The 14,789-nt window shown below is 40.9% G+C and overlaps 1 protein-coding gene across 1 annotated transcript; it reads left to right on the top strand.

Moving 5' to 3' along the window:
* Positions 1 to 9,751: 9,751 nt before the first annotated feature.
* On the top strand, positions 9,752 to 14,387 carry tmem72 (transmembrane protein 72; the record flags this gene model as incomplete). The annotated part of the gene is made up of 5 exons (XM_079169044.1): positions 9,752 to 9,827; positions 12,236 to 12,302; positions 13,086 to 13,157; positions 13,437 to 13,576; positions 13,866 to 14,387. The coding sequence occupies 5 exons, from the start codon at positions 9,752 to 9,754 to the stop codon at positions 14,303 to 14,305; spliced, it is 795 nt and encodes a 264-aa protein (XP_079025170.1). The 3' UTR covers positions 14,306 to 14,387.
* Between the last annotated feature and the right edge of the window lie 402 nt (positions 14,388 to 14,789).

The following is a 14,789-nucleotide window of genomic DNA, read 5'->3' as shown; positions in this document are numbered from 1 at the left end:
ATTACAGGTACAGTCCTACAAAGTCCTGCATAAAAATATTTATTGAAAGGGCCAGTGCGTAGCATTTATTGAGATCTACTCGCAAAAATGTTTTCTTCAGTGTATTATCACCTGAAAATTCCTTAGAATAAGCCATTGATATCTACATATGGAGCGGGTCCTCTTCACGCACCGTGTTTCTGCAGTAGCCCAGAATGAAACGAACCAAACATGGGAGAAGTTTCAATTGGTTACAAACTGCAAACTCACCACTAGATGCCAACAAATCAGACATACTGGACCTTTAAGTAAAGGTATAGGAGTATTAGCAACCAAATGTATGTAAAGTATCAAGTTAAGTAAAAATAAAAAATACCTGAAGACTATTTCACGGTCACTATTGTCATCAATGGGAAGTAATTAGTTGTTAAGCACAGTACATTTATCCGTTATTACCACTACTGACTGGAGCATTTTTTTTTTACTACTGCAGCAAATGTTGAGAGACACTGTTTTGTGATTGATTTAACCAATCCATGTTTCATTTTGTTAAGCATGCTGGCATGGCCTCTGCTCACATATCACTACTTCTTCAGGCAGATGAAACTGCGGCTGGTAGCAGAATGTGAGGTTTCATGTATCCTGGTGGCCTTATAGCTTTTGTCAGGTTGACGTGTGCTGGAGCAGGTGCAAGGGTTAACGGCTCTGCTGGATCACTCTCTGACCTTCACCCTGGGAAGAGCAGGTTGGAAAGAGGACAGAGTGCAGGTGGATTCAAGAGAAGATGAGATGTAGTAGTGATGTTATTGGGAAATCATAACTCTTTGTCTGGATGAAAACCAGAGCTGATCTAATCAGAATCTGATATTTCAGCACTGACTTCTTTCCAGCTGAATCCTATTTCGCTCTCAGGCAATATCATCCACCCAGAGTGAATAACACCTACCACATTTAAATTCCTAGAGCGATAAACTGAAACAATTATAGTCTATTACTCTTCATGTTGTTGCAGTAACAGAATCGTGTTCCTTCATATTTATGTAACCGTTTAAGTAAAGGACATGTTAAACTCTTGTGTTTTGTTAAGTTTAAACACACATTTCATGCATGACTTATTACTGTGCTGAGTTTCCCTATTTACACAAATGACCCTGGCTGAAAAGGGGACTCTTGGGATCTGGCACCTTCATATTCACCACCTTCACTAAAATCAGCACTCTGCGTTATAAAATCCCACTGACCTCGCTGTTAATCCTCCACCAATCACTTATATTGATTTTTCCATCTCTGATCATGTCCCCCCACTCTTGTGCTGTTACATATGTGTTTAAATCATTGCCCCCTCTCATGAACTCTTGCTGCCATGGTAAAAGGCCCATTCCAGAAAAACCCATAACGGCAGGGTCACAAGGAGACTGGTGACTGTTAGGAACGTCCTTCCACGCATGTCTTGCACCTCTGAGGCCTGGAGCAGCAGAGAGGGTTAAAGCGCGGCCATGACCCTGCTGATGGAGGGCTTCTGTGTGGTCAAACAGGGTCACAGGTTCACAGAGGAGCAGCGAGAGGTCAGGTAGGAGTGACGGGAGAGCAGCATGCAGGCAGCGCATCTATCGAACCGCAGAGCATCACAGGTTGCAGTGGTCACATCGATCTTGTCTCAATGGCCCTCTTACTCTTTTCCCTTTATGGTTCCCTTTATTCTCCACTTCCTTTACTTCTCTGTTTTCTGTTCTCAGTAGTTGCATCAAGACACATGAAACATCTTCAAATACATTTTTCTTGTCTTCTGGAATCCAAAAACAGTCAGTGGATAGATTCTACACCTTGTTGGCAGAGCATAATGTTTTAGAGCTCATCTGTTGTCGCTCATAGCTTATTAACAGTAAGAGAACTCTTTCTTCACGTCCTCTCATGAGTCTAATGTGATTTATGTATTGACAGATGTTTACACTCAGGAAGTGCTGTAGCTGTTATTGCCATATATTCAACCTCGTACTCGTACCAAAGGAAACCTTTGCTCCTCTCTCATTAGGCCACGGGTTTGTGGACGCCAGAATAAACGATTTCTGAATTTCTGTCATCACCTCTATTCTCATAACTCTCGAGATAATCACTTTTGTTATGAAGTAATTTAAATTTATATTTTGGGAATTAAGAAGTTGGCCAACATTACCAAGAGGATTCAGTTGAACTGCAGCCCATTGGTGTTTAATCAGTGTTTTATTATTTTGTAACTGACCCAATAATAAAGTTAACAAATCCATCTCATTACGATGTTTGACTACACTCTCCCTGCCTCACAATTTGAACAAAAACACATCAACAATTTGCTTTCTGGACCCTTATTGTAATCTTTTTTTTACAGGACATACCCATGTGTGCAGATATACATCCATTTGCACATATGCATGAAACATGTGCACGCAAACTCCTGAACTATCAGCAGAAGCGATCTTCCTGGCAGGCCGTCCTTGATAGAGGCCTCCTCTCATTGGTGCAATTGGGCAACAAGCCGCGGTTTGCAAAACTCTGCAGCATGGAAGCGTTTAACCAGGCTGAAGGATGGCCATCACCCTGACCACCGCACACACTCATAAAACACAGCCATATGTTAAGGATTGAGAGGATGATGGCTTCTCTTTTGATATTCAGCATGAGGTCAGAAGGCATGACTAATGACATGGTGTTTATAATGTGGCGTATACCAAGACATGATTCAACTCTCTTAACCAGGATCTTGAACTTAATCATCCAATTTATTAGCTGTCTTTAGGCAGAGCAATTGAAAATGTCAGCCACAGAATTAGGGGGTTGTGTGTTCGGAAACGACTGCAGAACACACTAAACATGATTCATTTCTTCCAAATCAAAGTCACTTTATTTTCTGGATTCTTTAACTTTCCAAACATGCATCCATCCAAATCCCTGATGGCCAAACAAACGGGAGCTGCGCTTTCTGTGGTCTGGTTTCCAGTGGCCCAGAAATGTATAAATACAAAACTGATCACCATCTGCTCGGGTCTCTGAGGATGTTAAATTCACTCCTTGTTTGTGGCCTTGACAAGTGTACATAAACACATCGTAGAGTACCAGTCGAAGGGTTGTGTGCCAGTTGTATTTTGTGTACTGTATTGTATCCCTGTTGTTTAAGTCTGTTTCTGCTGGAAAGATTTTTGTTTTGTCATCATGATTTTCAATACTTCCTTGACACGTTAAATCTTAGTTTTATTTTTTTGACAAGTGCAACTTGGACTTGTGGTTGTGTCCTGACTGATAAGACGTTATTTCTGAATAATTCCCAGTCTGAATTCTAAATAAACCCTTAAAGAAAAGAGACAGGAGGGGCAAGGCGAGGTCCTCAATTTGGATGATGGTATTCTTTCTTATACACACCACACAAACAGACAAAACACACTCTAGGCAAACACTGTATATGTGTGTGCTTAAGCTGTGGTCTGTGATTGGCCACCAACAAAAACAAAAATGTTGTTTCAACATCTCCGAAACTTGTCTCTCTGCAGGTAATAGTGTACGCATTGTGACTCATGCATAGATCAGCTATATATGTTTTGCCTGTATTATTTCACAGAATGTGCCTTATCTTGATATATGAGGGTTATGACTGCTCCCAAATGGACGATACAGTAACAGGATTTCACCTTAATACTGAACAGCCCCTCAATGTGTGCTGTGACAGGAGATCAACCAAATCCTGCAGGTTAGCTTCGTCCGCCACCCTGCAGGTACACATAACACGATGATATACAACAGCATTTCCTCAGGAAGGAAAAAACTCTCATGCTCGTATAGTCTATTGCAATCTGTTGTCTATTGGGGATTATTCAATTCGGCTTCTCGTCTCTTCTCTTCTCCTCTCCTCTCCTCTCCTCTCTTCTCTTCTCTTCTCCTTTCCCATTTTTCTTTAGAAACTTACAGCCAGGCCAGATTATAGTGAAAGATGTTCTTCTTCTCCTGAGTTTAGAACAAGGAAGAAATAAAGAGCAGATTTTTATGACTACGGTTTGGATGTCATTAAAAGAATGCTGAACTATGTGAGTGTATTAATGTACTTTTCTGTTGACAATGAAACACTGTACCATCTCAGATATTATCATGGGGGAGATGATGCCAGACAGCCATATGCTTTGAAGGAAGAATACTGCAGGTTTGGTTTAATCTTTTATTCATATTCTTAAATCATTTTTGATCCTCTTCCTTCTGTCGGATTTGAATTGCTGAAAAGGCATGTGTAAGCCACCATGAGCCAACTGGCACATGGAGCTGCCATCAGTCTTGAGGAACAGTGGGGCCGGGGTTTGTGCTGCAACCTCTTGGTTACAGGGCAAACATTACATCTTTAAAGACTTTGCACTAACCACAGAATAACTACTCATGGGAGAGAAATGTTGTTTCATACAGAAAGAAAAAAAAATAATCAGAAACCTCAGCACCAAGGCCAAACTCAATTGCTTACAGTTCTCCTCTCTGTTCACTATCAGTGCGTGAATCTTTTGTGTTTTTATGCGAACACTGGAGAGGGATCGCCCTCTCACTTCAAACTACATTCCTTAACCTTGCCTCTACTAGACAATGTGTAAGAACAGTGCGGCCCTCTAACTGCTCAAGATAATGTCCTTGGTATAAAAACTTCTCTCATCCTATCTTTGGCCGAAAAATAAATTCTTCACTCATCTGGGCAGCTTATCTGATGGCATTTGTCAGAAAAGAATTGTGTCTGTTTCTGTTAATTACGGTTGCCTAAGAGCTGGTAAGAAGACAAGTGAGAGACATCCGGACTGAAGAGTTTGACATGAAGGAGGAGACGGTTATGAGCCTCGGGTCGATGGGAAAAATGAGGAAACACTGTTTTGGCTCATCATAATGTGCTGTCGTTTAAAGTGAAAGGGCAGAGAGTGATCTGCCAACACAATCACCACAACAAACAGCCAACGACCTCTGTGGTATGTGATGAATACTCACAGTAGATCAAAGTCACATTCTCTTATTGCAGAGGATGCAAACCTGACTCAGCACTGCTCAAATCAAAACCTGCCACAGAAAGAATGTGACGGTTTAACATTTGCTTTGGAAGAGAGACTGGGGATAATTACTTATTTGACTATGCATTCGTGAAGCCAAAGACTAACACTCACAGAAGTACATACGCACATATTTGAGGATCTGGTTTTGATGGAGGCTAACTGGACATTTCCATGTCGTAGCCAGCCACCTCATTTGCATCCTGCGCGAGCGGAAATCAAGACATCTCACACTTCACAGTCAAGTCACGCTGTGCCGATCAAAATTAAGCACATGGTAAAACCTTACTGTATATGCTGCTGTTCACTTTTTCTCCATTGCAAGTCTATTATCAATATGTTTACATAAACAATGGATCATTTTCACTACATGTTTGTGAGAGGAGTCAAGAATTATCCCTTGACTCTCTACATAACCTGAAATCTACAGACCTCGCAGCTTGGTTCACTCTCACGGCTCTCATCAGCGTCATATTCAGAAAAGAAGCTCTGATTAACCCACTGTACACTACCAAACAGCAGACAGACAAAGTTAGCAACTATAGTTGGTGAACACAGTGGAGCATAAAAAGACGGATGTTTTTCTCACACTGGTGACAAACATTTAAAATGAATCTTAATATCGCTCCATGTTAGACGTGTAAGGACCAGGTTATCAGAAGTATTTTTTTCCATGCGTTGTCTGTCCTCATTGGAAAAGTGTTTACAGTTGTTCTGAATGGCATTTGTGTGTACGTTAAAAGTGACACAAATTGTTGGGGATGTTGGCAGGGTTTTTTCCAAAGCTATTTCACAATCCAATGAGTTCTTCTGACGGAGTATTCAATATATAAATAGTCAATGATTTGCTAACAGGTTTGATGTACCAATTTAAAAGCTGAGCGTTGTGTTTACTGCTTGTTTCAAATTGTTTCATCAACAATGTTACTACATGCCTCGGCCCTGCAACAGCTTTTTGCTACGGAGACTTAAAAGCATAGCAGAAATGTGAGCTGTCTATGTTAACCTGATTTGATTTGCATGCAAGCCATGATTCTTCCTTAAAGCTGTGGGAGGTCTGAACGCTGAGAAATATCACCACCTCGTAATGATGTGTATAATCTGTGTTGGCTATCAAACACTAAACAGGCAGACATTAATATCCTCTCTGTCTTCCCAAAACCTTCTCCATTATTCACAACCACATATTTGTCTTGCTCCTTCCCATGTCTGTGCTTCATCTGTCTGGAGGACGCTCCTGACCTTTTGGCATTGTTATAAATGGTATGTGAGAAAAAAGTGCTTTGAAAAAACAAGACACTATATTTTCCTGATCAGTGTCAGCGTGTAAATATCTCATGTCACTTCAGGACTGCAATGTACCAACGTCTCTTAACCACTAGGTGGCTCAGTGTATTTGTAAATGTAATAATTAGGCTCGGAGTACCCTTTGTTAAAGACTGCAGTGAGGCGCAATAGTCCCATAGTGGCCAGTTGGGTTTGTATCATAATATCTTAAGAAATATTCAAGTATTATGCTGAAATTAGTTAAGTCTTTGAGGAATCATTCACAGCCCTCCCTCGGCCTTTAGATAAAACAGCCCGTAAGAAGTGATTATGGAGATATTGCCTGAGCAAAGCAACAGAGCAGGGTAATAAAGCTGGTGGTGTAATTAAGATTAGCGCTGTTTTCCCTGGCTCTGACAGGCACCAGACACCCACGCCGTACTCAGAGAGGTTGGATAGGGAGGAAGGGAGGAGGAAAGTTGAGAGAAAGAGGCATGGATAATCTCTATGCCCATGGGCACAGTGGAGTGAGGGGGGGGGGGGGGGGGGGGGGGGGGGGGGGAGTGGTGTGAATACGGGATGAGGTGGAGGGAGAGGAGGCGTAACGCAGGGATGATTACAGGGTGAGAGAACATGTGAGCAGGCGAGTGAAAGTTTTGGAAGTGGGTGAGAGGTCGTAGGTCAGGCTGGGTGAAGCTGAGCGTTGAGAGGAGACATGTATGTATCGCTGCACAGAGCAAATGAAAACATGAGACTGTATTTATACTGTAACATTAGATTTAATCAGATGGCAATCACAATTACTTAAACTACTCCACCCTCTGGCATATCCTGACAACTGGCATGAAGCTCACAATGTACAGTATAATGTCAGCAATGATCCCCTAACAATACACTTACTTATACCCATAACATTTGTTTTCATAAGGTTGTTATCATGAGGGCCTAGCATGTCAAATAAACACAACACCATGGCGGCAAGGCTCAGTTAACATGCACAGTACACATTCCTATCTCGTGTATGTCTGGTTCACATGCAATAATGCTCTGATGTCTAAATATGCATTTGATTAGTTAAGATTTCTTATATTCTTCTTTTCTCTTTTACCAATTCAATCAATCACTGGGTGGTCAAATAGTTATGTTTGCACCTGGCATTTTGAACAGTATGTTACGGTGATTGTATGATATCTGATTCAAGGCACTAGATGCCCATCGTGCTGTGAATGGTTCCCATCCTACATCCAGGACATTGTCAAACCTTACACCCCAGCCCGTCCGCTACGCTCTGCTTCTGCCAATCAGCTTGCTTCTCCCTCATTACGAAGAGGGCCCAGCTGCTGCTCTACAAATTCTCTAATGTTTCCGGTCTTTGCTCCACAATAGTTATACAAACTCCCCATTGACATCAGGACAACTGCCACAGAATGAAAACTCATTTGTTCAGATGAAAGTCTATCTCTATCTGCAATTGTCTCTGAATGTTGCCCAGCATATTTGATGAATTTCATGTACTTGCATAATTCTTGCTCTTTTTGAGTACCCACATGGTTGAATGCACTTATTATTTGAATAAAAACACCAGCTAAATAAAATCTAATGTCATGTAATGTGTCTCTGTAGCTCGGAGGTGGAGAAAACAAAATGAACTACAAGGTTCAATCCACTGCTCCCACTGTCTACATGTCGGATTGTCCTTTACAAGACACTGAACCCCAATTGTGTGGGTTCAAATGAAGCACGTTGTAAAGCAATTTGGGCAAAATATTTATGTAATAATACAGTCAACTTACCAAAATGAGTGATTGGCTGTGCTCACAGTGACAATGCTAACATGATGTTCCCCCTGTTAGTTTAACATTTTCTAATTAGCATTAGCACAAAGTACAGCTGAGGCTGATGAGAATGTCATTAGTTCTGCAGGTTTTTGATCAAAATAGTTAACAATATTTGATATTTTGACCTGATGATGATCCAAAAAAAGTTAAAGGAACACCAAAGTTACTACGATTCATCCTGAGGGGAGTCATGGGAATGTTATGGCAATCCATCCAGTACTCGAGATTGTTCATTAAAAGCCAATGTTAAACTCATGCTGGTACAACATAAAGTCAGAGGATCACCAAAGTCAGTGCTTTGTCCTCTGGGGACCATGAATATCTGTACAAAATGTCATGGCAATTTATCCAATAGTTGTTACAGCATCTGAATTTGGGCCAAAATAGACATATCTATATGGCGACATTACCATTCCTAGAAAAGTAATATCATTTACTATAGTTCATTTGTCATTACACATCTTACACCTGCAGTTTCTGCAGCACTGCTCATACACACTCACTTTTACTCTATAACATAAATGCCACAAATAACCTGGATGCTAAGCCGGAAACAAGTGGAACAAGTGTACAAAAGTGTCTTTGTTAGAGATTTAAGGGGATTTATGTAGCTTACTTTGGCTTCTACCAGGAGTCAGGGTGTGTGTGTGCTCTGAATGCTTGTTCCAGTCGGCCTCTGCTGTGCCTGAAAAAAAAGCCCACCTCAGCCAAACCTGCGTCAACTTAAGTGGGCTTACATTTATACATGTGTAAGTGTGTTAAAGGGTCTCTGTTGGTTCTTGTGGCATTTGTCCAGACATCCATTGCATTGTTAGACTATGTACAATGTGCAAAGAGTCCGTGTTGCATTACTGTAAATTAAAATGCAAACCAAGTGGAACTTGTTTATAATATGTATAACTGTGAACACATTAACCTTTACTCTCTGAAACAGTTTTCCAATAAATGGGTGCTTTCAGAGTGACTGTGGCCTCGAAAAATAAAGTATTGCTGATGGCTTGATTACACCTAATGACCCAAATCCTCACAACAAGGTGAAATTACACAGAGGAAAACAAGAGGAAGAGTTATCGTGAGGAGAAGCAAGGTCTCTTGCTCTTAATCTTCTATGTTGTTAGGGTGCATACAATTATTGCTAATTTGGTGTGTGCGTGTGTGTGTGTGTGTGTTAGTTTTATATTAGTTCCTGAACAGATAATTTTTAACCAGCTCTAATGACATATGTGATACGGTGCATAAATGACCCGGGGCTGAACAGTTTCACCTTGACTTACAGGGTGGAATGCTAAACCAGCTGAAAGTGGCATTGTTATTGTGTGTGTGTGTGTGTGTGTGGGTGTGTGTGGGTGTGTGTGTGTGCATGTTAGGCTGAATAGCAGCTATTGGAGCAACGAAGGCATTGAGTCACAAACCTTTCTGAGGTAAAGTCGACCAGTCTAAGAGGCTTCCCATCATGGCTCTCGTGGATTACCCATTTTTTTTTACCGACAACCATCCATCGATCTTACAGTCAACAATGTGTCTAGAATTCTGCTTTTGTGACTACTAGGCTACCAACTATTTCAGATTGTGTCAGAGAAGCGTGAAGGTTGCATTTTTAAACAGTGAAGAGGGAAAGTATTTGAGGTCATGGGGAACTCAGAGAGGGTTTGGTGGATTATAGTGGAGTGTGCTTGCAGGATCCTTGGTGTTTCTACAGCAACAGGTAAGATATGAATATAAAAAATAAATATATAATGAAAATAAATTCAGAGTCATCATTTATTGTTTCAGTATGGGCAGCATTTAGTTCTTTGGATCCACTAACAGACTCCAGATCCTCTTTCTAATAAAATCTACAGTCAGAGCTATACATGTTTTTGTAAAATATAAGGACTCCTGTGGGGGACAGTTATCCAGCTAGCCTTTTAAAAGGATTTCAGAAACCCAAAATGTTGTAAGGTCAGATGTTGACCAAATGTACTCTTGACCTCCAAGAACTCAAACCCATCTCCTGGCTGACACATAGAGCATATAAAACATACATAACCCCATTATAGTGGTTGCTCCTCTGTTTTCTTCAGGCACACAGGATAAGATTGCATGAAGCTCTCTTAGCCACATTAAATCATCACAGGAGAAATAGCTCTCTGGTGGCTGCCTCCTTCAAAATATATATGGAACCTCCTCCACTTAAATTCAAACAGCTGCAGACATTGAACATTTACAGTGAGACATGTGCCTCACATCACACCAAAACCAAGTCTCTGTATCCAGCTGGGTTACTGGGCTTATGTGATCACAAGCTGTTGTACATTCACACCTACATGAGCTTTCTGTATATTGTCTCTACATGTATGTGGGCTTGTGTGTGTGTGTGTGTGGGGGGGGGTTTATGGGATTTCTACACGTGCCTCTGTCTCTTTTCACATGTCTACATGTCTGTGTTGGCCTGTCTGCCTCTGTGTGTGTTCAGTAGACAGACATACGGGCCGGGAGCACATATATGTTAATATCCAGCTGGTCTATATGCTGCGTTAATTCTTCTCACACTCATAAACGAGCAGAAACTGTTTAGCCACATTTTCCTGATTTCCCTCTGGTGCCGATTTTATCTCTGAATTGTTGGTAGGCCAGAGAAATGATTTCCATGTGTTTAATGGCAATCACTACTTAACCATGCTTACCTCTTTAATACCTCACAGGGAAAAGATTGATGAACAAAACAGGCTTTCTTTTATAGTTTTTAAGACTTTGTTGTCATCTGATTTGATATCGTTCCATACGTGTTCAAATGTGATTTGGTGTCAAGACTCAAATTCGGCTCTACAGAATGAAGGAATAGTTTGACATTTTGGGTTTCTTGATGAGAGTCAGATCATTTATTGATACCACTGATTAGCTTAGCTTAGCATAAAGACTAGAAACAGAGGGAAGGAAAGTTAGTAGTGTGAACGGACATACGTGGCACATGATCCCACAAAATCCCACAAAATCCCAATTTGTCATTGACAAGATATGATGAGATATTTCAAGATATAATGTAACTTTATGTGCTGTAGAGTTGCTGATCTATGGATTTTGTCACTTTTGGACAGAGCCAGGTTAGCTGTTGCCCTATTTACAGTCTTTGTGATAAATTAAGCTAACTGATTGCTGGCGTTAGCTACATATGCAGGCTAGCGTACTAACATGAGAGTGGTACCAACCGTCCTATCTAACTCGCAGGAAGAAAGTGGATCAGAGTATTTCCCCAAAAGTCTAACAGTTCCTTTAAAATATTTGGAAGGTGGCAGCAGCACAAGTATAGACTATTGAAATGAAATCACTTTCAGCAGTAAAAGAGATTCAGGTCACTGCAGCAATGTTGAACTTGCAGAGGAATAAATCATCAAAATCCAGTTGCAGCCCAGTATTCCTTTTTACAATACGTTTGTACTTTCATTTATACAGAGAAGTTAGGAGAATAGAAGTAATACTGTTCTGGATCAGTACTCATTACTCATAAGCCCAAAATGCAGAGGAAGGACTTTCAACAAACCATGACCTCTAATGACCACTTCACCTACAAGTGGTAAATGTCATGGTTCTGCTCTGGTAGAGGATCTGTGATGTAATAAGTGTCCGCTGGTAGTGATATGGTAATTACAACCATGAGTAAGCCATTACCAGAATTTTGTGACCATGATGGAAACAATTACAACAATTACCAGTATTAAATGTTCTATAATTATTTTTATATGACATAGATCAATAGTTCAATACCACCTCTCGGAGTGTAAACTATGAGCTCACTCAGCTGTTTATTGCTCAATGAAGGGAGAAATATTTTTCAAGGACTTCAATTAGTTTCTAACAACTGCCTCAAACAACACAGCTACAAGAATACAGTAAAGCCTACCTCGACAGCAAAATGAGAAAGATACATAAAATATGGCAAAGAACAGTAAAAGCAGCATATTGTTGCAAATATTAATATTTAATCACCCAAGTTTAGCCAAGTTGACCCGCTACAGCAACCCTTCCTGCAACGAATAAGAAAATCATGAACTAAGTCTGACATCTGGTGGACAGAATCTGCACCAGAAACTCTCACAAAAAAAAAATGAATTGATCTTCCTGTCTCTTTTTCAGTGTTATTTGCTGTGGGAGTGGAGACCCTGACACAGGGAGAATTCAGTAGCCTTGGCATCTACCTAGTGTAAGTGTTCAGGTTTTGTAGTCCATCTTTTAATATGCTGCATGAATTTAAGAGCACTCTTGACTGGTGGCATTCCTGAGTTACACATTACACCGCCTAGATTTTAATATGGCAAAGAATGTGTGGCCTGAGGGCTTGTAGAAAACAATTACAATACTGTACCTGCCATCATAATCACTCATACACACACTTGAGAGGAGATGCTGGGAAGGAGTCAGAGGGAAGAAGCGAGGTGCAGAGGGCAGAATGGAGACCAGTCCTTCAGTACTTCCCATTATCTCTGTGGCTCACAGCCAAACTCCCACAGAAAACATCTCCCAAAGGAGAACAGAAATGCATGACTGATTATTCAGATGAACACGGCATTCAAACACACACACACACACACACACACACACACAGAAACACACAACTAAGCGACAACTCTTCAGAGAGAGGGCAGTGTACGATAACGGTTAGTCTGGGGGCATTTTTCTGGTTCACTGAAATAGATGGTTAACAGACTATTAAAACATGAAATAGAAAACAGGGAATACTGCAGGAGCAAACTGTGAAAAAAACACGAACACAAAACGTCCAGAGCACTATTTGAAGGCGATATCTCTTGACTTGAAGAATCCCATTGCTACCCAGATGTTGGACTATTTAGAAAATGCAATCTTGATCCACAGCTCTGGATAATATACACATAAAGGGACATATTTAGATCCACATAGTTAGAAAGAGTTTTCTGATTATATCACTGTGTCATTTTCATCTGGCTCTATTCTATTCTCCTCCCAGAGTTTCATCTGTTGCCATCATGATGTTTGAACTGGCCTATTTCCTGGACACACTTCTGTTCATGTGTCTGCCGTGAGTAGCCTACACAACACTTAATTGTTTTGCATGGATACTTTAGCACGAATACAACGAGGCAAACCTCTGTGTATTCATGCCATAATTCTATTAGGTCTTTTAACCACCTATGAACAGTGCAAAGCAGGTCCAAAAATAAATCTGAAGATGGATTCTCAACTTTAGTCTGACACGATGTCTGCCATGTCAGTATTCATTTCTGTCAAACGAATATAAAATTGTAAGAATGTGACTTTTTACTGCTTCAGTCCTTCTTTTCTCCTTATCTTTCTCTAGCTGTCCTCCAGACTGGCAGCTGTTTGTGTTGTGGGGGAAGATGGCTCGCATTGGAGGCTTTCATAAATTCCTCTATTACTCCATAATGTCAGTGGTCTGCTTCTTGCACCCTGTGTTGGTGTGGCATGCAATCATCCCAGGTAAAAAACACTGGCGAGTATGCTTACACTGAAAATTAGTATCAGCAGCAGACGTATCGACTTCATGCAGTGGGAAACGCACAGGTGCATGTTAACAACATTAACAATGGCACCTCTCTTTTTAAGTGTCCCAGTGAGGTGTGACACTGAGCCAGCATGCACAATGAAACGGACGCAGCTAAATGAAATTCAACCATCATTAATTTCATGATTTACATCAGCGTGGTTGCTACTGTAACATGTCAACGAGTCTCTAGTGAAAGAAATAGAATATATTTTCTGATTGCAGGGACAATGCTTCTGGTGACAGCCTTTTTTAACTTCATACTAAGCAAGAAAACAAAGATCAAATCTCCCAAAAGACCACAAGAGAGCCACAGCGACCAAGGCCCGACCACTGTCTGTGTGACAGAAGGGGCAGCCTCAGACAGCACTGTCTCGTTCCTCCACATGGTGACAGGAAGGAGAGGGGGAGGACTGGCTCTCGCAACCAGAGACCGCTGCCTCGGTCCAGGAGAGAGAGGAGAGAGCGTCCAGGCCATGCTGGAGCTGGAGCAGACAACAGCACCTAAAGGCACAGACAGGGAGAGGAGGAGGTGGAAAGAGAGGAGACTGATCTGCTTGAGAGGTAGGGAGGAGCCTGTGGAGAGAGAGATGGAGGAGATGGACAGTTACTGTGAGCCAGAGCCAGACACCACCTCAGACACTGCGCCTATGATTACTGACTGAACGTCCCTCTGCGCTCAGACTGAGCTCCTTACTGATATCACACAAAGGAAAGCATAATGTATTCATACTGACTGATTGCAACTAGCTGGTGCTACACTGTGGCAGATGTTTATCCGAAAATAACATTATCAAATGTCCAAACAGCCATAATAAGACGTTTGAGTATTTTTGAGTGTTCAGTAATAATGTACTCTATATTTTAAATAGATATGTAGATTAATTTTATTAAATGTTCTAACATTTTTATACTTCAAACAGATCTGTGTACTTGTATAAAATGATTTTTTTTTGTGTGTTTTTAACAATAATTTGATCCTCAGATGTATACATTCAAAGAAATTAAACTAGTTGTACCTACATGAGCAAGTGGTTGACTTTAAGTCAGATTTTTGCAAAGCCAGCATTGATTTGAAGCGCAGACATTAATGCCAAGCAATCCAATCCAGTTAATGCCCATGCATTATTCATGAGGTATTAAATTAGA

Source organism: Pholis gunnellus, assembly GCF_910591455.1.
Source record: "Pholis gunnellus genome assembly, chromosome: 11".
Classification (NCBI taxonomy): Eukaryota; Metazoa; Chordata; class Actinopteri; order Perciformes; family Pholidae; genus Pholis; species Pholis gunnellus.
Note: the sequence above shows the minus strand (reverse complement) of the source record. Positions and strands in the feature narration are given on the sequence as shown.